We start from the raw sequence: 25295 nt of genomic DNA on the forward strand, positions 1-25295 counted from the left end.
CACAGGTATAAATCTTCATAACCGTGGATTAGGCAATGGTTCCTTAGATACAACATCAAAAGCAAAAGCAACCAAAGAAAAAATGAACTTCAGCAAAATTGAAAACTTTTTTTTGCTTCAAAGGATGCTATTAAGAAAGTGAAAAAACAGCCCACAGAATGAAAGAAAATATTAGAAAACCATATATTTGATAAGGGTCTAGTATTCAGAATATATATAGAACTCTTACCATGTAATGACAAAAAGGCAAATAACTCAATTTTAAAATAGGCAAAAGGATATGAATAGACATTTCTCCTAAGAAGGTAAACAAATGGTCAATATACACATGAAAAGATGCTTAAGATCACTTATTATTAAGGAAATGCAGAACAAAACCACAATGAGATACCATATCACACCCACTAGGATGGCTATAATCAAAGGGACGGACAATAACAAGTATTGGCAAGGATATGGAGAATTGCCAGCAGGAATGTAAAAACGGTGTAGTCGCTTAGAAAAACAGTCTAGCAGCTCCTCCAAAGGTTAAACATAGTTACCCTTTGACTTAGAAATTCCACTCCTAAGTATATACCTAAGCGAACTGAAAATGTACATCTACACAAAAACTTGTGTATGAATGTTGATGGCAGCATTATATATAAAGGCCAAAAACTCATAAACAACCCAAATATCCAGTAATAAATAAATGGATAAACAAAATGTGCTGTATCCAAACAATGGAATATTTCAGCCTAATTGAACCAAAAGGCCACATATCGTATGATCCATTGCTATGAAATGTCCAGAATAGGCAAATCCATGAAGAAAGAGTAGATTAGTGGTTGTCAAGGTAGAGGGATTAATGGGGAGTGACTGCTAATGGGAATGGGATTTCTCTTTGGAGTGATGAAAATATTCTGAAATTAGAGAGTGGTGATGGTTCCATAATTCTGTGAGTATACTTAAAACAACTTGTATACTTTAAAAGGGTATATTTTATGATATGTGAATTACATCTTTAAAAGAAGATATTCACCTACATACTCACAATACTACCAACAAAATCAGGAAATTAACATTATTACTATCATGTAATCCTCAGACCCCATTTAAGTTTTTCTAAGTGTCACAATAATATAATAAGTATAAGCATACACACATACACATACACACACATACCACACACACACAGGATCCAGCCCAGAATTACACAGTGTATTTACTTCTCATATCTTTTTAGTATCCTTCAATCTTGAACAGTTCCTCAATCTTTTAATTTTATGACCATGGATACTTTTGAAGACTACATGCCAGCTGTTTTGTAGAATGTCACTCAACTTGATTTTGCCTGATGTTTCCATATGACTAGATTCAGATTATGCATCTTTGGCAAAAATATCAGAGAAGTGATGCTATGTTTTTGCCACTGCATCCTCCGGTGGCATACAATTTTGATTTGTCCCATTATGAAGATACTCATTCTGATTGCTTGATTAAGGTGGTGTCTGCTAGTCTCCTCCACTGTAGTTACCCTTTATAATTATTTTGTAATAATGTACTTTGAAACAATGTAAATTCAACATCAAACTTTTAATCTATTCACTTATTCATAATCACTTACTGTTTCATTTATTATATCATGTATTATTTTAGTTTGGACTCATGATTTCCCATTTTATTCAGTGGGTTGTGTCTTCAATGGATTTAATAACTCTTATAATCTGTTACTATCATTGCTTATTTCGATGCTCAAATTGTCTCAAATTTGGGCTTCCCTGGTGGTGCAGTGGTTGAGAGTCTGCCTGCCAATGCAGGGGACACGGGTTCGTGCCCTGGTCCGGGAAGATCCCACGTGCCGCGGAGCGGCTGGGCCCGTGAGCCATGGCCGCTGAGCCTGCGCGTCCGGAGCCTGTGCTCGGCAACGGGAGAAGCCAAAGCAGTGAGAGGTCCGCGTACCACAAAAAAAAAAATTGTCGCAAATTTGAGAGAAGCTCTTCAAGTTGCCTTCAGTGTCCTTTTGACATCTTCCCATCATTCTTTTTTTTTTTTTTTTGGTACGCGGGTCTCTCACAGCTGTGGCCTCTCCCATTGCGGAGCACAGGCTCCGGACGCGCAGGCTCAGCGGCCATGGCTCACGGGCCCAGCCGCTCCGCGGCATGTGGGATCCTTCCACACTGGGGCACGAACCCGTGTCCCCTGCATCGGCAGGCGGACCCTCAACCACCGCACCCCCAGGGAAGCCCTCCCATCATTCTTTTATCATTTCCATTCCATCTGGCACAAAAAGATGTTTCAGGCTCATATTGTACTTTTTTTCTGCCCCAACCCTCAGAATCCAGCCAGATTCCTTTTAATGACGAACGATCTGGATGATAGGTATGCTCTTTGGTATTGGGGTTCCCGGCTCCTAAGTCCTCTCATGGACAGAGTCAGAGAATAGCATGGATGTGTGTGTGTGTGTGTGTATGTGTGCATAAAGAAATCTGCATGCATGCATGTGTGTGTGTGTGTGTGTGTGTGTGTGTATGTGGTGTGTGTATATCATTTATAAACTAAATGATTTTGGTCAAATCAACTAGCCTCTTTCAGCTCAAGTACTAGAATTTACAAAACATGAGTAATAACTATCTAAGATAGTATATATGGAAGCATTCAATGATTGCTAGAGCTGGACAAATTCTAGTTATTTTTTAGTATGATAAAATGCAAAGCCTTATTTTCAGGGTTATTATTTAGCTGTTGCTCACTGGTATCACCATTCTGATTGCTGGTATTCTTGCCATACAGTTAAACATTTTTGAATATCATTCCTGTCATTTCTTCAAACACATTCTAGCTTTATCACTGTTGTCAGATACACCACCATTGTAATGACTCCCTGCTTCTGTTTATGTCATAATGCAAGTGCAGTATGTCATTTCACCTTTCACTACCTAAAAAGTTTCAACTGAATTCCTTCAGATTCTGTTTAAATGTCTTTAACGATTATAGATTCTCCTAAGCTCCACTGTGTTGCCATAGCGTATTTGTACTTCTTTAAAAATAATTTCCAGGGCTTCCCTGGTGGCGCAGTGGCTGAGAGTCCGCCTGCCGAAGCAGGGAACACGGGTTCGTGCCCTGGTCCGGGAAGATCGATCCCACATGCCGCGGAGCGGCTGGGCCCGTGAGCCATGGCCGCTGAACCTGCGCATCCGGAGCCTGTGCTCCGCAACGGGAGAGGCACAACAGTGAGAGGCCCGCATACCGCAAAAAATAAATAAATAATTTCCATATTATATCACTGTTTATAAGTCTTCTTTCCCAGCCAGAGAGTGTAAGAAATGTGTTCTATGCTCGATTAAGTCAGACCAGTGTCTTATTCATTTGTGTATTCTCCATGTCAAGCATGGCATGCACAAGAAACATGACACCTTACTATAAATATGTGTTGAATATTAAAATCAATTCTAAGAATTAATTCTTACATTTTAATATAGCTGTAATTAATAATTCCTAGACTACTGTATAAACAGATCCTTCCAGAATAGCACTATCCAACACAGTAGGCACTAGCCTTATGTGGCCATTGAGCACTTGAAATAAACCTAATCTTAATTGAGATACACTGCAAGTGTGAAACATACACCCAGTTTCAGGCTGTGAAACATTTCATTAATAAATTTTTATACTGATTATATGTTGAAGTAACACTTTGGATATACTGTGTTAAATAAAATATGTTATTAAAATTAATTTCACCTATTTCTTCTTAATGTGGCTTTTTAAGATGTGGCTACTGGAGATTTTTAATTATATACGTCGTTCACATTATATTTCTACTGGACAGTGCTATTCTAGAAGTTTCTGGGCTAGTGATGGGGAACAAAGAGGTTAAAAGATTGAGGACTAGCTATATGGCCCCCTTAGAGCAAAGACAGTAAATAAAAAACCTTGCATAGCTCTAAAACCTTGCTATTAGAGGGACCAGACCATTCAAGTGGATGCCACAAGAGAGACATAAGGGGATGTAGGCAGCCAAGAATAAGAGTACATTACTTTGGTGAACTGATTTTATCTTCTTAAGATGTCTCCATGAGACTCTACTTTCTAATCCTACTCTAAAGTCATACATGCCTGCACAGAGGTGGTCAAAAACCCATTCTGCTCTCGCTTGTTTTCTCTATGGACACTTATTTGCTTGCCTCTTCACTTACTCAACCTGGATCCTTTGGCCTGAAGTAAAAAACTCTAGGGATTACAAATTCCATCTTTTTTTTCTTCTTGCCTCAATATCATCCTCTAGTAATGTGCTCTTTCCTCAAACTTGAAGTGTCTCTGGATTAAGAGAAATAAGCATTTAAGTCAATTTTGTCATTACTGACCTGCATTTCATATTTCAGAGTCATGTGGAAGCACCAGGATCCCATTCCTACCACTGAAATTAAAACAAATAAAAAAAAAACAATTAGCATGAAATTATTTGGGGGTGGCCAGAGTGACTTGAGAAGACAGTAAGACATTTCAAAGCACTGAGTTTTAGAACAAATTTATGAAATCTTGTGGCAGGATATAGCAGACCCTGCTTAAGCTCTATCTATAACTGATAAAATTTTGGTACAGAAATAAACAAGTTCTCGTAAATTTCCTCCACTAAGTGATTTATTAGATTAATAAATATTCTCCATTTTTTTGCATAAAATGTATTACAGATGCTCAGGGTAAGCTTTAATGATCATAGCTTGTCAGCTACTCTTCAGTACTTCCTTTGGATTAGCTAGTTCTAATCCAAATAGCTGAGGTGGATGCTTAATAAGAGCCAGTCACTTCTGTTTGTTCCTAAACTTGTTAATGCCACTATGTTTATTTATCAGAAGTATGACTGCAAAAAGAGAGCTACTGTTTCTACAAAAACTGTTTAAAATGTTTAAAACAGACTCAATAGAATTGAGTTGCTAATAAAAATTGCTGTTGAATTAGCTGTGGATAAGATATCTATTATAGATTGGAAAAAACAGTAAATATCTAAAGATTCTGTATTCATGTCTCAAAGTTCTTTCCAAGTGCCTCCATTTTAAACAAACTGTTTTCATTTTAGGGTTTAAAATTTTTTGTTTGTTTTTCAATGCAAGAAAGACTAAGTAGAACTATAATTAAGGTCCCATATTCAAAGGTCACGCCCTACATCAAATCATTGTCAAAGATTATACAACTATTTGTTAATTAAAATAAAACTTGAAGGTGGGTATACCTTTTTTTCAATATAATTATAGCTTTGACTCTTTAAAAGTTAACGGACTAAATATCACTCCTTATCACATCTGATAACACAGCTTCTACTATGATTAAGTTTAGTTCAACAAGCCCTTACTGAATACCTCCTATTTGCTAAATTCAACTACAGATGCTGAGGTACAAAGATAAGATCCAGTCATTGGCCTTAATGAAGTTTATAAGCTAATGGAGGAGACAGGCAGATAAATACAAGATGCCAGTATGTGGAGATATGATAAAAAAAAAAAGATATGCATACAGTACTATAGGAGCACAGAAGAGGGGACGTATGAAAGAAGTCAGAGAAAGCAAAAATGACGTCAGAGGAGTTAGCCTCAAGGATTAAGAGTCAGCCCAACAAACATGGTAAATATGGATGTTACCAAATCATTTGTATGAAGCCACTTGAGAAAAATTTCAAACTCTTTGTTACTCTTGCTTTTTAAAAATATCATTATAGACATTATCACATTATTTACTGCTCAAAATGAGATGAGAGAAGTCAAGAGTTATTGCACTCATCTTACTAAAGAAATGAGGAAGTAGATGGTTGCTGTCTTTTTTCCAAAGGAGAAATTAGAAGGTGCAAAGTAGAATAAATTAATGGAAGGAGGGGAAAAAAACAAACCCTGTGAGTTATTTAAAGTCACATAATATACTATAAAGTAAAAAACTTAAAATGAGGTGGATGACTATTCATCCTGAAAGGTAGACTGGCCACTAATTCATGTCTCACTCAACAACTGTTTTTATCCAAACCTTTCCAAATGTCCTCTTGTTACTGTTTATTATATCGCATTAAAAGTCTGATTTTTAAAGAATCTCTACAGTTTATTTCCTTTCAACACTCCATTTAGAATGCAAAGAAATGTAATAGAAGAACATCACCTTTCACCATGCAGTATTTTATATTTTGCCACTTTAAAGAAAACTACCAATTTTTGCTAAAATTTATTAGCTTCACTGATATAATTCACAAACTACAGAGTTAAAGTACACAATTCAATTGTTTTTAATATTTTCACAGAGTTGTGCAACCGTTATCATTACTAGAACATTTTCACGATCCCAAAGACAAACCCCAGGCCTATTAGCAGTCACCCCTATTTCTCTTCAAACCTCCTCCCTCCTCAGCCCTAGACAACCATTAATCTATTTTCTGTCCATAAAGATTTGTCTGTTCTGGACTTTTCATATAAGTGGAATCATACAATATGCAGTCTTTTCTGTCTGGTTTCTTTCATTTAGCATATTTTCAAGGTTCATTCATATTACAGCATGTATCAATAATACCTTCCTTTTATGGATGAATAACATGTCATTGTATGAACATGCTACATTTTATTTATCTATTCACCAGTTGATGGACATTGCTAAGGACTGCACCTTTGTGTCCCCTCCAAATTCACATGTTGAAGCCCTAACCCCCAATGTGACAGTAGTTGGGCATGGTGCCTTTGAGAAATAAACAGGTTTAGATGAGGTCAAGAGAGTAGGGCCCCCCATGATGGGATTAGGGTCCTTATATGAAGAAGAGACAGGATTTCACTCTTTCTCCCCAACTACATGAAGTAAGGATAGGCCACATGAGGACACAGGGAGAAGGTGGCCCTCTGCAAGCCAAGAAGAGGGCTCTCACCAGGAATGGAATTAGTCAGCACCTTAATCTTGGACTTCCAGAACTGTGAGAAATAAAGTCTATTGTTCAAGTCTATGGTATTTTCTTATGGCAGTTTGAGCTAAGAGACATTTAGGCTTTTTCTACATTTTGGCTATTATTAATAATGCTGCTGTGAGAATTCATGTATAAGTTTTTGTGCAGACATATGTTTTCATTTCTCTTGGGTATATATTGAGGATGGAATTTCTGGGTCATATGGAAACTCTATGTTTAGCATTCTGAAGAACTGTGAAAGTGTTTTTCAAAGTGGCTGTACTATTTTATACTCCCATTAGCAATATATGAATTTCTCCACATCCTCCCTATACTACTTGTTGGTTGTCTTTCTGATTATAGCCATCCTAATGGATTGAAGTGGTATTGTGGTTTTGATTGGCATTGCCCTAGTGATTACCCCATTCCCTTCTTTTTTTCTTATTAAATGTTCCACATTTCAGATTTGTCTCACTCTGTGTGTGTGTGTGTGTGTGTGTGTTTAATGGACTTTATGTTTTAGAGCAGTTTTAGATTCATGGCAAAATTGAGCAGAAGGTACAAAGATTTTCCATATAACCTCCACTCCCACACACACACATAGTCTCCCCCAGTATCAACATGCCCCACCACAGTGGTACATTTCTTATTACAATTGATGAACCCATATTGATACATCATTATCACTCAAAGTCCATATTTCACATTACACTTCACTCTTGAGTACAAATTTATAATGACATGTATCCACCATTATAATATCATACAGAATAGTTTCATTGCCCTGAAAATCCTATGTGCCCTGTCATTTCAACTCTCCCTCTCCCCTAACCCCTAGTAACCACTGATCTTTCAAAGTGGCTGTGCCATTCTTCATTCCCACCAGCAATGAATGAGAGTTCCTGTTGCTCCACAACCTCATTCCCTTTACAACAAATATTTACTGGGCTCTTAACAATGTTCCAAGCATTTCCACTAGGATTAAGGAGTGAACAAGAGAGATATGTTTCCTGTCTTAAGAACTTTTAGCAAGCCACTAAAAATATGAGAGGTGCCATTTCAAAGCTATGCAAAGGGGTTACTACCTTGCAAAGCGGTTACTACCTTGTCTAGGGAGTCAGAAGAGGGCTATCAGGGGAAGTAACACATAAGCTAGGACTTAAAAATAAACTGAGTTAACCAGGTGAAAAGAATTTTTTTTAATGAGATCATCCTACATAGAAGGATCATCTAACATAGAGGCAAGGTAGTGCATTCAAAGAAGTAAAGGAGCTTGGCTTAGACCATGAACACTTGCATCCAGTGAGAAGACTGGCATGATTTGTAGGCAGTAGACTGAGAAGAGCCTGGTATTGGCATGCTACCAAACTTTTTCAAGGTTACAACAGAATACAGATGTGTTCTGATACACATTTATTTTGATCCATTTGACTGACCACACTGGGGAAAGAGTGTACAAGGGCTTTGGAATCAGACCTAAACTAGCATCCCAAATCTGTTACTTATTACTTATCAACTTTGGCAAGTTGCTTAAATCTCTTTGAGACTCAGCTGCCTCAGTTGTAAAATAAAAATGTTTATCATGAAAGGCTGCTGTGAGGATTATCTAGCATGCACCTGGCATACAACAGGTATCAACAAGTTTTATTTTCCAGTCTACGAAAAAAATTTCACGTACATAGAAAATGGAATCACTAGGTTTTGGAAGTAGCCACAACACAAATTTAAAGGCCCAAGAAATACTATGAGTTCCTTTTAAATTGTACCAAGATTTACCATGATGCACAAGAAGGGACCTAGAATAAATGAAAAAGGAGATGGGCATATTACCCCAAAGTATCAAAGGCATTAATAGTGTAATGTGTGATTATTTTAAAACCTATGAACTCAGAGTTCATTTTAGTATTATTGGTGGTGTCAAAACAATGCCAGCTACAATTATAGGAATGCATGACTGTTCTTTCCAGGTGAAGTTAGCGTTCACATTAGAAACAAAATACTCATACTCTATGACCTCATACTACAAAATACTCATACTCTATGACCTCATACTACAGAGGTCATAGAATGTAGTAATTAAAAGTGTGAGCTTTGGAGAGCTGTCCTAAGAAGTTTGGACTTTATCTCTAAGCTGATAAGAAGCCAATTTAGGGTATTAAAAAAGAACTTTTCTAATTGCTCCCCACCTACCCTAAAGGTAAGTGATCACTCACTCCCTTTTCTAATCTACCACTTGTCTAGTATATAATCTTATTATACTAACACACACATATACACACACACACACACAAACACACACACACACACATGCGCCAGAAGATCCTACTTAGCCTTATCAATGTATTTTGGATTACTTTCTCCCCACACCCAATATGGATGCTGCAACATTAGTAGTAGATGAGCTACCACATTACTTTAGCAACTCTTGTGCTATCATACTAACTACATTAGTGTGGTACACAGAATAATGGCTCCCAAAGATGTCTATGTCCTATCTCCAGAAGCTGTGAATATGTTACCTAAAATGGCAAAAATGACTCTGCAAACTTGATTAAATTAAAGGCCTTGAGATGGGGAGATTATCCTGGATTATTACAATGTGCTCAATTTAATCATCTGAGTCTTCAAAAGCAGGAACCTTTGGAAGATGTCACTATGGAAGAATGGTTAGAGAGATGTAAAACTGCTAGGTTTGAAGATGGAGGAAAATGGCCCAAGTCAAGATGGAAAATATAGAATTATGTGGGCAGCCACATAAACTGGAAAGGACATGGAAACTGACTCTCCCCCTAGAGCCTCCAGAAAGAAACACAGACTTACCAACACCTGGACTAATGAGACTTGTATCAGAATTCTAATTTAAAGAACTGCAAGATAATAAATTTATCCTTCTTTTGGTACTTTGTTACAGTAGCAGTAGAAACCCAATACAATTACTAACAGATGGCTAGTTTATTAGTTAATAAACTGGTACCTGAAGTGCCTCTTAAAACTCTTGCCTAAGAACTTTGGCTTATCTGAAGATTCTGAAGTAAAGTAAAAACTCAAGCTACAGACTAGGAGGAAATATTCACAATACATATAATATCTAACAAAAGGCTCACATATAGAAAATGTGATACAAAAATCAGATAGAAAAAGACAGCCCAATTTTTAAATGGGCAGATGATTTGTAGAGGCATATCACAAAAGATGATACCCAAAGGGTCAATAACAAGTGCTCAGCATCATTTTTCATTGGGAAATACAAATTTAAACCTCAGTGAGACATCACCACATAGCAACCCAGAATGACTAAAATTAAAAAGATAGACAAGTATAGGACTTCCCTGGTGGCGCAGTGGTTAAGAATCCGCCTGCCGATGCAGGGGACATGGGTTTGAACACCAGTCTGGGAAGATCCCACACGCCGCGGAGCAACTAAGCCTGTGTGCCACAACTACTGAGCCTGCGCTCTAGAGCCTGCGAGCCACAACTACTGAGCCTGTGTGCCACAACTACTGAAGCCCGTGCGCCTAGAACCAGTGCTATGCAGTGAGAACCTACCGCAATGAGAGGCCTGTGCACCACAATGAAGACTAGCCCCTGCTTGCTGCAACTAGAAAAAGCCCGCGTGCAGCAACGAAGACCCAATGCAGCCAAATAAATAAATAAATACATTTAAAAAAAAGATTGAAAAAAAAAGATAGACAAGTATAGATGACAATGTGGAATAACTGGAACTCTCAGATATTACTGGTGGGAGTGTAAATGGTCCAAACATTTCAGAAAGTTGTTTGGCAGTTTCTAATAAATTTAAACACAGACTACCCTATGATCTAGCAATTCTACTTCTAGACATACAGCCTTAAAGAAATGAGCACAACTAAAAAAAAAAAAAAAAAGAAATGAGCACAACTGTCCATCAAAAGACATATACAAGAATATCCACGGAATCTTTATTCATTAAAGTCTCAACTGAAAACCCAAATGCCCATTAACAGAAAAATGGGCAAATGAATTATATTCACACAATGGAATATTATATATCAATAAAAAGAATGAACTGATAGAAACAACATAGATGAATGTCAAAAACATTACATCGAATGAAAGAAGCCAGATGCCAGAGTACATACTATATGGTTCCATCTATATAAAGTTCAAGAACATGCAAATTAATATATGGGCATGGAAGTCAGAATATCAGTTATCATTTTGGGGATATGATGACTGAGAAGGGGCACAAGGGAACTTTCTGGGATGACTGAAAATTTCTGTATCTTGATCTGGGTGGCGATTACACAGGCAAAATCTCATTGAGCTGTATGTATACTTAAGATTTGTACATTTTACTGTTTACGGAATACACCTCAATTTAAAAAAAGAAAGAATTTGGAGGGGGAAACTTTCACATGCAATGCTCCAAACATACTTTGCCTGTCAAAATATTCCCACCTTAAGTGATTTGCTTTAGTACTTTTCATACTGTTTCTGAAACAACTCTATCCAAGCCTTCAGGCAGGTTAAGTTAGTAACAAGTAAATGTTCCACAGGTAGAGGAAAAGTAAACACAAAATAACAACGATAATAATGGATGAGACAGAATATGGTAATTGAAGGGAGAACCAAAATAATTCTGTTTAAGAATATCTATAGCCAAGTGAGGTGAATGTTTGGACTGCCTAAGGTATGTTAAAGAGAATGGAGCTAGAGCAATAATAATAACAGACATAATAATAAGAGAAGTGAGATGACATTATGATATTTTATACTTATTTTCTTAGAAAATAACTGTCATTCAATTATTGTCTTATTCTGGCTCCAGCCTAAAACACTGAAACATAAACCACAACTGAGGCCACAGGAAGCAGACGAAGAGCTGTTACAGCTCATGCTTCCTGGCTTAGGCTATTTTCTACCTGGCTTTCTACCTTTCTACTTTTACTTTCTACCAGGCTATTTTCCTGGCCATTTCACTTCCTCACTTCCTGTTCACGGACTATACAGGCTACTTAGCTAACTGGTTCCTGCTTCTCTGGCTGAACCTATCCCTGGGTTTTGGCTTCTAGGTTGGGCATGTTTATTCAAAGTGTAGTAAAACCACAAATAAAACCATATAGGGGCTTCCCTGGTGGCGCAGTGGTTGAGAGTCCGCCTGCCGATGCAGGGGACACGGGTTCGTGCCCCGGTCCGGGAGGATCCCACGTGCCGCGGAGCGGCTGGGCCCGTGAGCCATGGCCGCTGAGCCTGTGTGTCTGGAGCCTGTGCTCCGCCACGGGAGGGACCACAACGGTGAGAGGTCCGCGTACCGCAAAAAAAAAAAAAAAAAAAAAAAAAAACCATATAAAACCACAAATGCATATGCACAAAGATTAGGAACTATTAATAAAAGAAAATACTATTTCTGTTGGGTGATGGGATTATGGGTATTTTGCATTGTCTTCCAAATTTGTCTTCATGTTACTATATTACTTTTTCCACTAACTAGAAAAAAAGACCATTGATGTTTTTGGCAATGTCTGGAAAACTGGGACTAAATAAAGGGGAATAAATAAGTTAGTAAACAAGTTATGAAATGATTTCTGAAGTTCCTTTCCACAGCATATTGATTTTATCCTGTTTTACTGCTAAGTGTAATTGCTATAATCTAAAAGATTATTAGTCTAGTACGCAGTCCACTCACTTTCCCCTTGACAAATGGTATAATATTCTTAAGATCACTTCAGATGTCTTTGATTCAGTATGGCAGTGACTACTGTAAGTATGATCACACTAAACCTAAGGCTACTCCATGCAAAGAATTTCCAGTGGTCCTTTCCATGGGGAAATGACTTTGTGATATTTCTATTTCAGCACTGAAGTCTATCTTCAACAGACTTTTTCTGTTCTACTTTATTAATGTTTTGACTATTTTACCACTCATTTTTTCTTGTTGCCAATTACCTACTCATTTAGATAACTGCATAACAAATACATTTGTACAACTACAAATAGATTTTGTTGTTTATATTCATCTCTCCTCAATGTAGTATAAGCTCTCTGGGGACAGACTTTGTCTTTTTATGCTGGCACATAGTATGTACTCAAAATTATCTGTAAAGGAAAGCGAACCTATTCCTATTTTAAAGGAGTAGGATAAACAATTTGTGACTTTGGGAGTAAAAAGAAAACTTAAATTTCATGAAAAAACAAATCTCATGGAAGGGCTTCTTCTGGTTTGTTCTATTTTACACAATGCACAGTTGTAAATAACTGTCTTATGGCATAATGATTAAAAGCATATATATTTGGGTTCAAGGTATGGCTCTACCATTTACTCATTGTGTGATCTTGGTCAAGTTACTGCTCTTCTCAAATATTACCTTTATAAAATGAAGTCGAAGAGTTCCTCATAGATTGTAGAGAATTTTAAATGACATAATAATATAATTTAATGTACTTCCCACAGAGCCTGGTATATAATAAATGCCCTATGAATGACAACTACTATTATTTCTCTAAACTCCACCAACATTAGCAGCAAATTTTATGACCTCATAAAAAGTAATGACTAAGCCAATACCACATGAAGCTTGGAAAATGTTAAGAGTCCTAACGTCAAATACTAATAGCAACTAGGCAGGCGGAATTTAGCGTCAAATAACTTTTCTTTACTTTTCAATTTATTCTCCTAGTTTTATTATGGGACAAGGAGTATTAAATTCATTTGAATTCTTTATCGTCCTTCTCTATATTTAAGCAGAAATAATTTTGCTGATTTTAAAAATGTTTACTTAAAACAAGTATTAGGTTCTTAATCCCCCCCTCCTTTTTTTTTATTTTGGCTGCCCCAGGTCTTAGTAGCAGCACATGGGATCTTCATTGCGGCATGCAGGATCTTTAATTGTGGCATGCAGACTTCTTAGTTGCAGCATGCGGACCTCTTAGTTGCAGCGTGCGGACTCTTAGTTGGGCACGCGAACCCTCAGTCATGGCGTGCGTGCGGGATCTAGTTCCCTGACCAGGGATCGAACCTTGGCCCCCTGCATTGAGAGCATGGAGTCTTACTCACTGGACCACCAGGGAAGCTCCCCCCACCTTTTAATAGCAAGTTTTACTAAGAGGCCTATTAGAAAAATAATCAGAGAAGACATTTTTGATTCTTCTATTGATGTGTTATGAGCATCTCTTCCTTTCATAAAATGTGCATATTTGGGATAAAAATAAACAAAGAGGAAGAGAAAAATATTAGACAAAGAAACTGGGTGGTTCCAAAGCAGCTATAACTGGGCAGGTGGACTAAACTGAAATCAGGCTTATTGGAAGAACTGGCAATTGCTCAAAGACATGGGATGGGAAAAAATATTTTAAAAGTAATGTCTGTAACTCTTAACTTCCCTAATTCTTCCTCATTGTACTTGGTACCTTTTCTTTATAACACTTACCACACTGTTAATGCATACTTAATTATAAGATTATTTGATTAATCTGTTTCCCCTGCTAAACTCTAAGCTCCAATGAACAATGGTTTGAGAGCTAGACCTAGCACATAACTGATTCTCAGTAAAAATTTGCTGAATGAATTAAAAAATGACTAAATTCTTAGTAAATCTAGGCTCTAAGCCAGAACACAACTCTCATAAATTACTAACAATCTGTTCCTAATATACTTCTACATAATGCCAAAATTTCCAATTCCTTCTGCAAAATCTCCCTCAACTCCAAAAAGTTCATATCAACTAAGTAGTTATTATAAATTTTTGGTCATAAAATTAAGATACTGAAAAATCTTATATGATATTCAGTAAATGTCCTTGATGCGTTAATCGAATCTGTTTCCAGATAAAGTTTGTTCCCTGTGTGTGTGTGTGCATATGTGAATCTCTCTCATACACACACACACATACAAATTTTTTTTTTTGGTGGGGAGACTTATCTCAGTGAAAAATTCAAACAAGTACATGAAAAAGAAGTCCTAGCAAAAATGCCTGTTGTTTAAAATAAAGTATCCATTCATTCATCAAACAGCCTCATGTATTTGGTTTGCACCAGGTATTGCTGAATGCCAGAAATCCAGAAGAGTAAGAACTCAGCTGCTTTCAGGAAGCAAAGCTTAGTCTTGTAGAAGGGACAGACTTAAAAACCATTATTATTCAGACTTTGCTGATTTGCCCCATATTGCCTTTTAGACCTTCTCCTTGTGCCCCAATTCAGGATCCAATGAAGACATTGCATGTAGTTGTCCGTCTCTTTTAATCTGGAACAGTTCCTCAGCCTTCCTTTGTTTTCATGACTTTAACATTTGTAAAAAAAAAAAAAACCCACAACACGTTGGTTGTTTTATAAAATAACCCTCACAAACTGGGTTTTTCTGATTGTTTTCTCATCATTTGGTTCAGGTCATGCACTTCTGGCAATCATATTGTATAAATGATGTTGTTTCCTTTTCAGTGCATCACACCAGGAAGAATCAGTTGTTAGTTTATACTGTTATTAATGATGTTAGGATTGATTACTTGAATAAGGTGGTATCTGCCAGATTTCTGTGTTGTTACCATTTTTCCATCTGTAACTAATGAGCAAGTAATTCATCAGGAGATACTTTCAGGCTGTGTAATCATCATGTTCCCAAACATTTTCACCCAATATTTTTAGCATTCCCTGATGACTCCTGAATCAATTATTACGATGATGGTTGCAAAATGATGATTTAAAAAAACCCTATCATTCTGTTTACATTTATTAGTTGGCAATTCTACTCTTTAAAAAAAAAGCTTTCTGCTTCTCACACCATTTGTTTGTTAGTATCAGTATGAGCTTGTGCATTCTTTTCTTATACCATGTGTTACATAACCCATTACAGTCATTTTCCATTTGGAAGCTCAAATTTTCAGTTTGGCCAAACTGTCTTCTGTGTCATTTTGACATTATTCCCTCATTTTTTCAGCCCTTTCTTACTTTCTGGAGTGATAAGATGTTCCAGACTCATCTCACGCTTTCCCTGCCCTATCCCAGAAATGAGGCATTTCTCCAAGAAGCCTTAGTTCCTTTTAGTGAGGAAAGATTTTTAGAACCAAGGTGTGGGCACTAGGTATGTTCATTGCTACTTAAGATTCATTGCTTCCAGACCCTTTCAGAGGATAGAACATGTGAAATCTTTTTTTATTTTTAATCATGCTGATACCTCAGATTTCAATGTTTTTTCAGGGTTCTTCCTTGCCTTCCTCCATCCAAATTTGTATCTCCTTCTTCTACATGAGAACCCTAGCCCCCAACAATATCAATATATTTCCTCATTTGCTTAATCCTAAAATGCAAAGATAACTTCAGAATTGCTATATTCATACCATTACTGACAATAAAAAGTAAATAAATAAATACACAGTAAATAAAGTTAGTAAAGTAAGGTTCAATATCTCACTGAATTCTCTTTCTGTTTTCAAACTGGGTATATGAGAAAACCATTTCAAAGTTAACTAGATTAATACTTTCCTCTTATGTGGTTATGTTCTCTGTTTGATAAAGAGTACAATACATTTAAAAAATTAAGACTTTTTTTTTAGAATAGTTTAGGTTCACAGCAAAATTAGGCAGACGGTACATATATTTCCTATATAATGCCTGTCCTCCTCACCCCCCCAACCCTCTGGCTTCCCCCATTATCAACACCACTCCCCCAGAATGGTACATTTGTTACCACAGATGACTCTACACTGACACATTATTAGCACCCCAAATCCATAGTTTACATTACAGTTCACTCTTCGTTTTGTATATTCTATGGGTTTGGAAAATATATCCACCATTATAGTATCATACACAATAGTTTCATGATCCTAAAAATCTTCTGTCCTCTGCCTATCATCTCTCTCCCCCCAACACCTAGCAACCACTGATCTTTTAACTGTCTCCACAGTTCTGTCTTTTTCAGAATGTCATATAGTTGGGATCATACAGTATATAGCTTTTTCAGACTGGTTTCTCTCACTTAGTAATATGCATTTAAGGTTCCTCCCTGTCTTTACAGTTTGATAACATACTTCTTTTTGGCACTGAATAATATTCCATTGTCTAGAGGTACCACAGTTTCCTAATCCATCCACCTACTGAAGGACATCTTGGTTGCTTCCAAGTTTGGGCTTTACGAATAAAGCTGCTTTTGTGTAGACATAAGTTTTCAACTCCTTCGGGTGAACACCAAGGAGAGTGATTGCTGGATAGTGTGGTGAGAACACATTTAGTTTTGTAAGAAACTGCCGAACTGTCTTCCAAAGTGGCTGCACCATTTCACATTCCCACCAGCAATGAGTAAGAGTTCCTGTTGCTCCACATCCTGGCCAGCATTTGGTGTTTTAAGTGTTCTGAATTTTGGCCATTCTAATAGATGTACAGTAGGATCTTATTGTGGTATTAATTTGCATTTCCCTGATGACATGATGTGGAACAACTTTTCATATTATTTGCCATTTGTGTATCTTCTTTGATGAGGTGTCTGTTAAGGTCTTTGGTCCATTTTTTCAATCAGGTTGTTTGTTTCCTTATTATTGAGTTTAAATTTATATTTTATGTACAAAAAAGTTGTGTGTATTTTGGATTAACAGTCCTTTATCCGATGTGTCTTTTGCCATTTGTTTTTCTTTGTATTCAGTTTTAGGGTCTGTCTTCCTCATTTCCCCAACTCCTGTTCTGGTTGATCTAATTATATTCTTTGAATATGTGAAATCATAACAAGGTTGCAAAAATAAAAATACAAAAGGGTTTACTCAGAGAAGCGTCACTCCCTCCTCTAGCCTTTCTATCCACCCCCTGTAGAAACTAATTCCATTATTTTTCTGGTTCATGCTTTCTATGTCTCTTTTTGAAAAACTAAGCAGATGTATGTATATTTTATTTCCCCTCTTTCTCCAAGAAAAAAAATTATATACCGTGTGTGTGTGTCTGTGTGTGCGCGCGCACACGCGTACTTTTACATGCTGCATCTTTTATTTAACAATAAATCCTGGAAATCACTCCATATCAGTTCAGAGACGTCCCTCACTCTTTCTGTTATCTTCATAATACTCATTGTGTAGATTCACCAGTTTATTCAACCAATTTCCAACATATGGGCTTTTAGGTTGTTTACATTACTTTGTAATTAAAAATAATTCTGTGATAAACAATCTTGCGCACATTTAATTTTGAATTACAGGAGATATATCTTCACAGAAAAATTTTTTAAATGCGGTTGCTGAGTCAAAGGGTAAACGCATATACAGTTTTGTTAGATGTTGACAAATTCACCTACAAAAATTTTGCATTCTCACCAGCAATGTGTGAAGAGTACCTATTTCTCCCACAGCCTTGCCAAGAGTGTGTTGTCAAGTGTTTCACTTTTTGTCAATCTGATAAAAGAAAAATAATGTATCAGTGTAGCTGGATATCTTTTCTTATATATGCTGGCTATTCTGTAGTATCTTTTTTGGAGAATGTTCTGTCTTTATTTCTGTTGGATGTTTGGTCCTTTTTATCCTCAATATTTAAAAGTCATTTTTGTATCAGGGATATTAAACCTCTATCCTTAGTGTATGTCACAAATATTTTCACAATTTGGTCTTCTGCTTTGGACTTTGCATATGGTATTTTTTGCCATGCCAAAGGTTTTATTTAATTAGCCAACATTACATCTGGACTTTGAAATTATAGTTATAAATACTTTCCCACACACTAAATATAGAATAATTCACGTTTTCTTCTAGTACTTGCAAGATTTTAAATCTATTTTTGGCTGCGTTGTCTAAATCTATTTCGTTGCTGCATGCTGTCTTTCTCTAGTTGCGGCGAGTGGGGGCTACTCTTCGTTGCGGTGAGCGGGTTTCTCATTGAGGTGGCTTCTTTTGTTGCAGAGCACGGGCTCTAGGTGCGTAGGCTTCAGTAGTTGTGGCATGCGGACTCAGTAGTTGTGGCACACGGGATTAGCTGCTCCGCGGCATGTGGGATCTTCCCGGACTAGTGCTCCAACCCGTGTCCCCTGCATTGGCAGGCGATTCTTTTTTTGTTTGTTTGTTTGTTTTGTTTTTTTTTTTTTTGCGGTACACGGGTCTCTCACTGCTGTGGCCTCTCCCGTTGCGGAGCACAGGCTCCGGACGCGCAGGCCCAGCGGCCATGGCTCACGGGCCCAGCCGCTCTGCGGCACGTGGGATCCTCCCGGACCGGGGCACGAACCTGCGTCCCCTGCATCAGCAGGCAGACTCTCAACCACTGCGCCACCAGGGAAGCCCTGGCAGGCGATTCTTAACCACTACGCCACTAGGGAGGTCCCACAAGATTTCAGTTTTTACATTTAGGTCTCTAATCAATTTAGAACACATTCACATGTATAATGTAAGGTATACATCTATTTTATGTTTCCAAATATCATTTATTAAAATATTCATCTTTGCCCCAATGCTCAGAGATGCCATCTTCACCATACACTAAACTCTAATATGGATTTGGGTCTATTTATGCTTTTTCTTTTAAATTCCACTGTATTATCTACCAAAATATCTGTACTCTACTATTTTACTGAGGCAGGTTTTGCAGTATGTTTTAATATATAGGAGGATTAGTACATCCTTCTAGCTCTTCTTTTTTGAAGACTGCCTAGATATCTTTGCATGTTTATATTTTAATATGAACTTTAGTATCAACTTGTTTAATTAAAAAATGCTTATTGGATTTTTAAAATTATTTATTTATTTATTTTTGGCTGCATTGGGTCTTCGTTGTGGTGTGCGGGCTTCTCATTGCAGTGGCTTCTCTTATTGCGAAGCGTGGTCTCTAGGCTCGCGGGCCTCAGCAGTTGTGGCTTGTGGGTTCTAGAGCGCAGGCTCAGTAGTCGTGGCGCACAGGCTTAGTTGCTCCGCAGCATGTGGGATCTTCCCAGACCGGGGTTTGAACCCATGTCCCCTGCATTGGCAGGCTGACTCATAACCACTGTACCACCAGGGAAGCCCCCTACTTATTGGTATTTTTACTAGTATTATTTATTAGATATAACTGACATCTTTCAGTTTTCTTAAGTTATTCAAGAACAACTTTTCATTTGTTCAGGTTTACTTTCATGTCTTTCAGAAATGTTTTAAGTTTTCTTAATATACGTTTTACACATATCTCGTTAAACTTACCTTTTGATATTTATCCTTTTGGATGTTATTTTAAATGGGATTTTCTTCTCTATTATATATCTAATGGGATATTGTTTGTATATATGAAGGCTATTGCTTTTTGTGATCATTTTAAACCTAATACCGAACTGAATAGTTTTATTGTTTGAATAATAATTGTTTGCTTGATAACTGATTTTCTAGGCTAGAGTTTTCAGGAATACCATGACAGCTGTAAAGAGAGATAGTTTTCCTTCTTTTCCAGTCCTTAATCATTTTCTCTGGTATAAATGCACTGATTAATACTTCCAGTACTTTGTTAAATAGCAATGAAGACAGACACACTTGCCTTGTTTTGACCTTCATAGGAATGCTTCTAGGGCTTCCACACTGAGTAAAATGCTAGCTTTAGGACTGATGTGTGTATATTAGCACGTTAAGACAGGATTTGTGAATTTCTGTTTTCTTGAGTTTTTCTTTTTAAATCAGAAATGGTTGCTGAATTTTGACAAAGGCTTTCACAGCATCTATGGAGATAATCATGTGGTTTTTCTTCTTAAAGTAATTAATATAGTAAATTGCATGAATGGATCTCCTAAATTTGAATTGTCTTCCATTCTGGGCACAAACTGTTTTATTTCCCTAATGTCGAACTAGATTCTGTTTACTGTTTACTACTTTTTAAAAGAAGAAAACAGAGAGATAAATTTACATATCTTGTTTAATAATACAATTCCCAAAAAATCTTTTAAAACCAAAAGATGTTTTGTCCTTTAAGTTTGGCACAAATTCATCTGACAGCAAAACCTGACCTAACTGGACATGAGGCTATTTATAGTGATTATTTAGCCTAGTTACTGTGAAGATTCACACGTTAAGCAGCAATACGGATATGTTCACCTACAGGGTGCTGTCCCAGGTTGTGGTGGGCTTAGTATACTAGAGCAAACACAGTCTATTAACTTTCTAGAATTCAAAAACAATCTGAGTTCAGAAATACTTTTGGTTCCAAGGATTTGGATAAGGACTTGTTAATGTATATTAGTGATGTAACTGGAAAACATTAAAAGAAAGAAATTGAGCTCAAGGGCTTTCTCTGAACTTCAGAGAATGAACTTTATAAGGATGACTTTCCATGAAGAGATACTGATACGAAGAGACCTGTCTAAAAAATATCCCCCAACTTTCTTCAGTTGGAAGAAGGTTACAGGAAAAAATAATTTAGAAAATATGCTCCTCCATATATTCACAAGAATATTAGAAGAGGGCAGATTACTGTATGTGGAATAGTTTCTCAAATCATCGTTATCTGTATAAGATCAAAAAATAACTTTAGGTCTTTAACATGCCAAGGAAATCTCTTAATAAGACCCAGATCCTTGTTAAGAGAGAACAGAAACTCCTCAGAGTGACAAATAGGATTCATCTATCTTGAACAATCAGGAGTGGCTGCCTGGATTCTACCTGACAAGGAAAGTAGTTGTATTCTACTAGGGAAGAGTTATAGCACCTATACATGCTAGCACTGACATATATATATATATATATATATATATATATATATATATTTTTTTTTTTTTCCTGCTCTACTATTTTCTTTCTTCCTTCAACACCACCTCTGAGATGTAAGGACTAAATATCCCTCCTTCTTTCACTTAGTGTGCACATTCCTCCATTTCCTGGTTTTTATTTTTTAAACAAGTACTGAGATATACCATTAAATTCACTCATTGTAAGTGTACAGTTTTAGGAGTTTTAGTAAATTTAAAGAGTTGTGCTACCATCATCACAATCCAGTTCTGTGATAATTCCATCACCCCCAAAGGTTCCCTTATGCTTATTAGCAGTCAACATCCACTCTAAACCCCAAGTAACTAATGATTTGTTTTTATCTCTATAATTTTGCCTTTTCTAGAAATTTCATATGAATAGGGTCATATAATCTGTGGTCCTTTGCGTCTTTTGGTTCCTTTCACTTGGCATAATGCTTTTAGGGTTCATCCATGTTGTTACATGTATCAGTAGTACTTACAAAAAGTATCATTCCTTTTAGTTTGCTAATAATTTACTTAGTATATCTGCACTGATATTCATTCACAATATTAGTCCTTAATTTTCTTTTTTATGACATTTTTATTAGGTTTACATAACAATGTTGTTTGCCTCATAAGAAGAATTTGGAAGTTTCCTTTCATTATCTATGCTTGAAAAAATTTATGTAGCATTGGGACTATCAGGTCTTTGAAGGTTGATTGGAACTCTCTGTGAAACTATCTGGACCCAGTACTTTTGTGGAGGAATGCCTTAATAAGTTACTCTATTTCCTATACAGAAATTGGTCTGTTTAAAGCTTTCTATCTTTGGGGTCAATTTTGACAAATTGTATTTTCCTAGGAAATTATCCAATTTATTTATTTACATAGAGGTTTAAATTTTCTTTTTCCTTTGATTCAGTGGATATTTCCTCATTGTCATTTCTTATTTTAATGTTTATGTTTGCTTCCTTTTTTCTAAAGTTAGCTAGTTGTCTACTTTTTCTTAAAAAAAATAGGTTTTGATTCATTAATTAGAACGTTCTTCTGTTCTCTATCTTGTTACTTTCTGCTTTTATCTTTATAATTTCCTCCCTTAAACTTTCATTTGGTTTATTCTGCAGTCTTTTTCTTGCCTTTTGAGTTGGGATTTTAATTAATTTTTACCTTTAGTTTTTATCTTTTATTATTATTTAATTGTTTAAGCCTATGTATTATGCTCTGATGGCTGCTTTATATAAATCCCCATAGATTTTGATATGCAGACTTTTTGTTACAACTGTATTTTAGGACTCCTATAATTTCCATTTCTATTTTCCCTTTCAACCAAGAGTTAACAGAAGATTTAAAATTTCAAAGAGGAAGAGCTTTTTTATGGTTTGAATTTGTTGTTAATTTCTAGCATGGATGCACTGTGACCAGAGGATGTTGTTTTAATATTTCTACTTAATAGAACTTACTGTTTTGTTTTTATCAATGTTCTATGTATACTTCAAAAGAAGGTATATTCTCTATTATAAGGGTGTCAAGTTCAGCATAAAGCCATAAGATCTATTTTATTGGTTATGCTCTTTAGGTCTTCCAGATATTACTGATATATTTTGTTCACTTCATCTGTCTTGTACTGAGTACGGCATGTTAAAATCTTCTATTATTCGTATGTTTCTATCTATTTCTTTTTGTAGCTCTTGTAGTTTCTGCCATATAATAGTGGTGGTTGTATTATTTGGTACAGAGTTATTAAAAACTTGTATTTTCACTTTGAATCATGGCTTCAACATTAAAAACATCCTTCTTTGTCACACAATGCTTTTTGAAGGGAATTCCACTTTATATGATATCAGGATCACTACCCCTGCTTTCTTATTATTTGTTTCTAACTTTTCTGAATCACTTTGCTTTAGTTTTAGATGTGTCTTTTGTATATAGCATAAAGTTCAATCCTAATTGCTGATGAAATTCAAAAATCTTTTTCTTTTGATATTAAGTTAAGCTGATTCATATGACTGATGTTTAATCTCAACTCTGTCATATTGTTTTACTAAAATAGTTACATATATTACTTTATATTTAATGTATTTCTCTAAGTGAAATGTCTTTTTTGTACTTAATTCTTTTGGTATTTAGAAAAGAGGCTTTTTTGGCCTAGGGGTTACTTTTGTACTTATGCCTTTTATAGAACCCTGAGTTCTCCCCTTTTTTTCTTAACCTTTTACTATCTAGTTTGTTACTTTTAGATCATATTCTTCAATACTCAACTTACTACATAGGCAATAGTCAATGAACTTATTCTACTTTGCCTTTTCCTTCTCTCATTTAAAAAACTGCATTCTCTCTACTTTACCAGACCATATAATGTCCATACACTATTCTTCAGTCCTTATTACATCTGTTTTAGTCTTAGATCTATAGTTAAATGTGTTAAATGCTCATCATCAGACATTTTGCCCAAGTTTGCCCAGTCTTCTCTTAGTTGTATGAACATCATTCTCTAGTACAATGCAGTCAGTAGGACTTTCTGTGATGAAGGCAATGTTCTATATCTGCACTGCCCAATACAGTAGCCATAAGCCACATATGGGTACTGAGCACTTGAAATGTGGCTAGTGTGACAGAGGAACTGAAATTTGCATTTTAATTTTCATTTATTTAAATTTAAATTACCACATTTGGCTAGCAGGTACTAAGTCAGAGAGAGCAGTTCTTATGGATTCATCAGGAAGGAGTCATGTGTACAGTTTTCAATGAGTACTTGTATGTTTAAAACTGTCTTTCTATAACCTGGATAACTGAAAAACAATTTGGTTGGAATATAAAATCTTTGGTTTGCACTAAAAATGCAGTTCCACTGATGCCTTTCTTTTTATGTTGCTGATGAGGTCTAGTGCCAGCCTAATTTTCTTGCCCTTATAAGTATTCTGGTCTTTTTCCCTGGAGCTGTGTGGATTTTTTTTCATTTTTAAAATCCAGGAATTTTACTAGTCTCTTTCAGAGTTGACCATTCCAAGTCAGTTTTATGAGACAAAAATGGACTTTTCAATATCTAGATTTGGGTCTTCTTCCATTTCCAAAAAGTCTTCTTTCAAATTAATTTGAAAATTATAATTTTAAATATAAGATCTGTTTCATTGTTTTATTTTCCTTCCTCAGGGACTCCAATTACAGTTGTATTGAATCTTCTTTGTCTTCCATTTCAATCACTTTCTCTCTGACCCTTTTTATTTCTTTATCTCATTTTCATTCTCTTGCTTGTTTCTCTTTCTTAAATAGCCCTTATTAAATACTCAACACATTGTAATTCAGGCTTAATTTCTTTCCTAAGTTTAATCAATTCTAATTTTATTTCTTTTGAGGGGTGAGGAAGCTATTTCTGTTATTACTTTTTATTTTTTAAATTAATTTTTATAGGTGTTATTAGTTTTTAAATTTTTATTCATTTATTGGTTTGAGGCTAATTCAGTTAGGAGTACTGTGCTGCAGTTTCTTTCTGCTTTATAATTAGTTGTGGGGAAAGAACATCCATGAGCCAAAAGGTATTGATTCTCATTTTCTGTTTTTTTATTACAGTAGCTTTGCATGGATGTAGACTGATTTTGCGGGGGTTCCACTTTGTGGAAAGAGTAAAGGTTTGGGGTGGCTTAAAAGATTTCAAGTTCAAGCTTGCCCCCTTCTGAATAGTAACGGTTAGTGTCCTTTTTCATATACATTTATTTGTTTTGGTGGCAGGGCAGGGTGCAGGGAGAAAGGTCTAATGTATTTTATAATTGTGTTGTTTCAGTAGGATCT

At 36.1% G+C, this 25295-nt stretch overlaps 1 protein-coding gene across 2 annotated transcripts in view; it reads right to left on the reverse strand.

Moving 5' to 3' along the window:
* Positions 1-25295, reverse strand: part of ACER3 (alkaline ceramidase 3) — a 192024-nt gene that overhangs the window by 88199 nt on the left and 78530 nt on the right. For both annotated transcript variants that reach the window (XM_032640732.1, XM_032640731.1), the window contains exon 3: positions 4347-4399. In XM_032640732.1, coding sequence (XP_032496623.1) covers positions 4347-4399 — 53 coding nt within the window. The remainder of the gene's footprint in view (positions 1-4346; positions 4400-25295) is intronic.

Source organism: Phocoena sinus, chromosome 8, assembly GCF_008692025.1.
Source record: "Phocoena sinus isolate mPhoSin1 chromosome 8, mPhoSin1.pri, whole genome shotgun sequence".
In the NCBI taxonomy this organism is placed as follows: Eukaryota; Metazoa; Chordata; class Mammalia; order Artiodactyla; family Phocoenidae; genus Phocoena; species Phocoena sinus.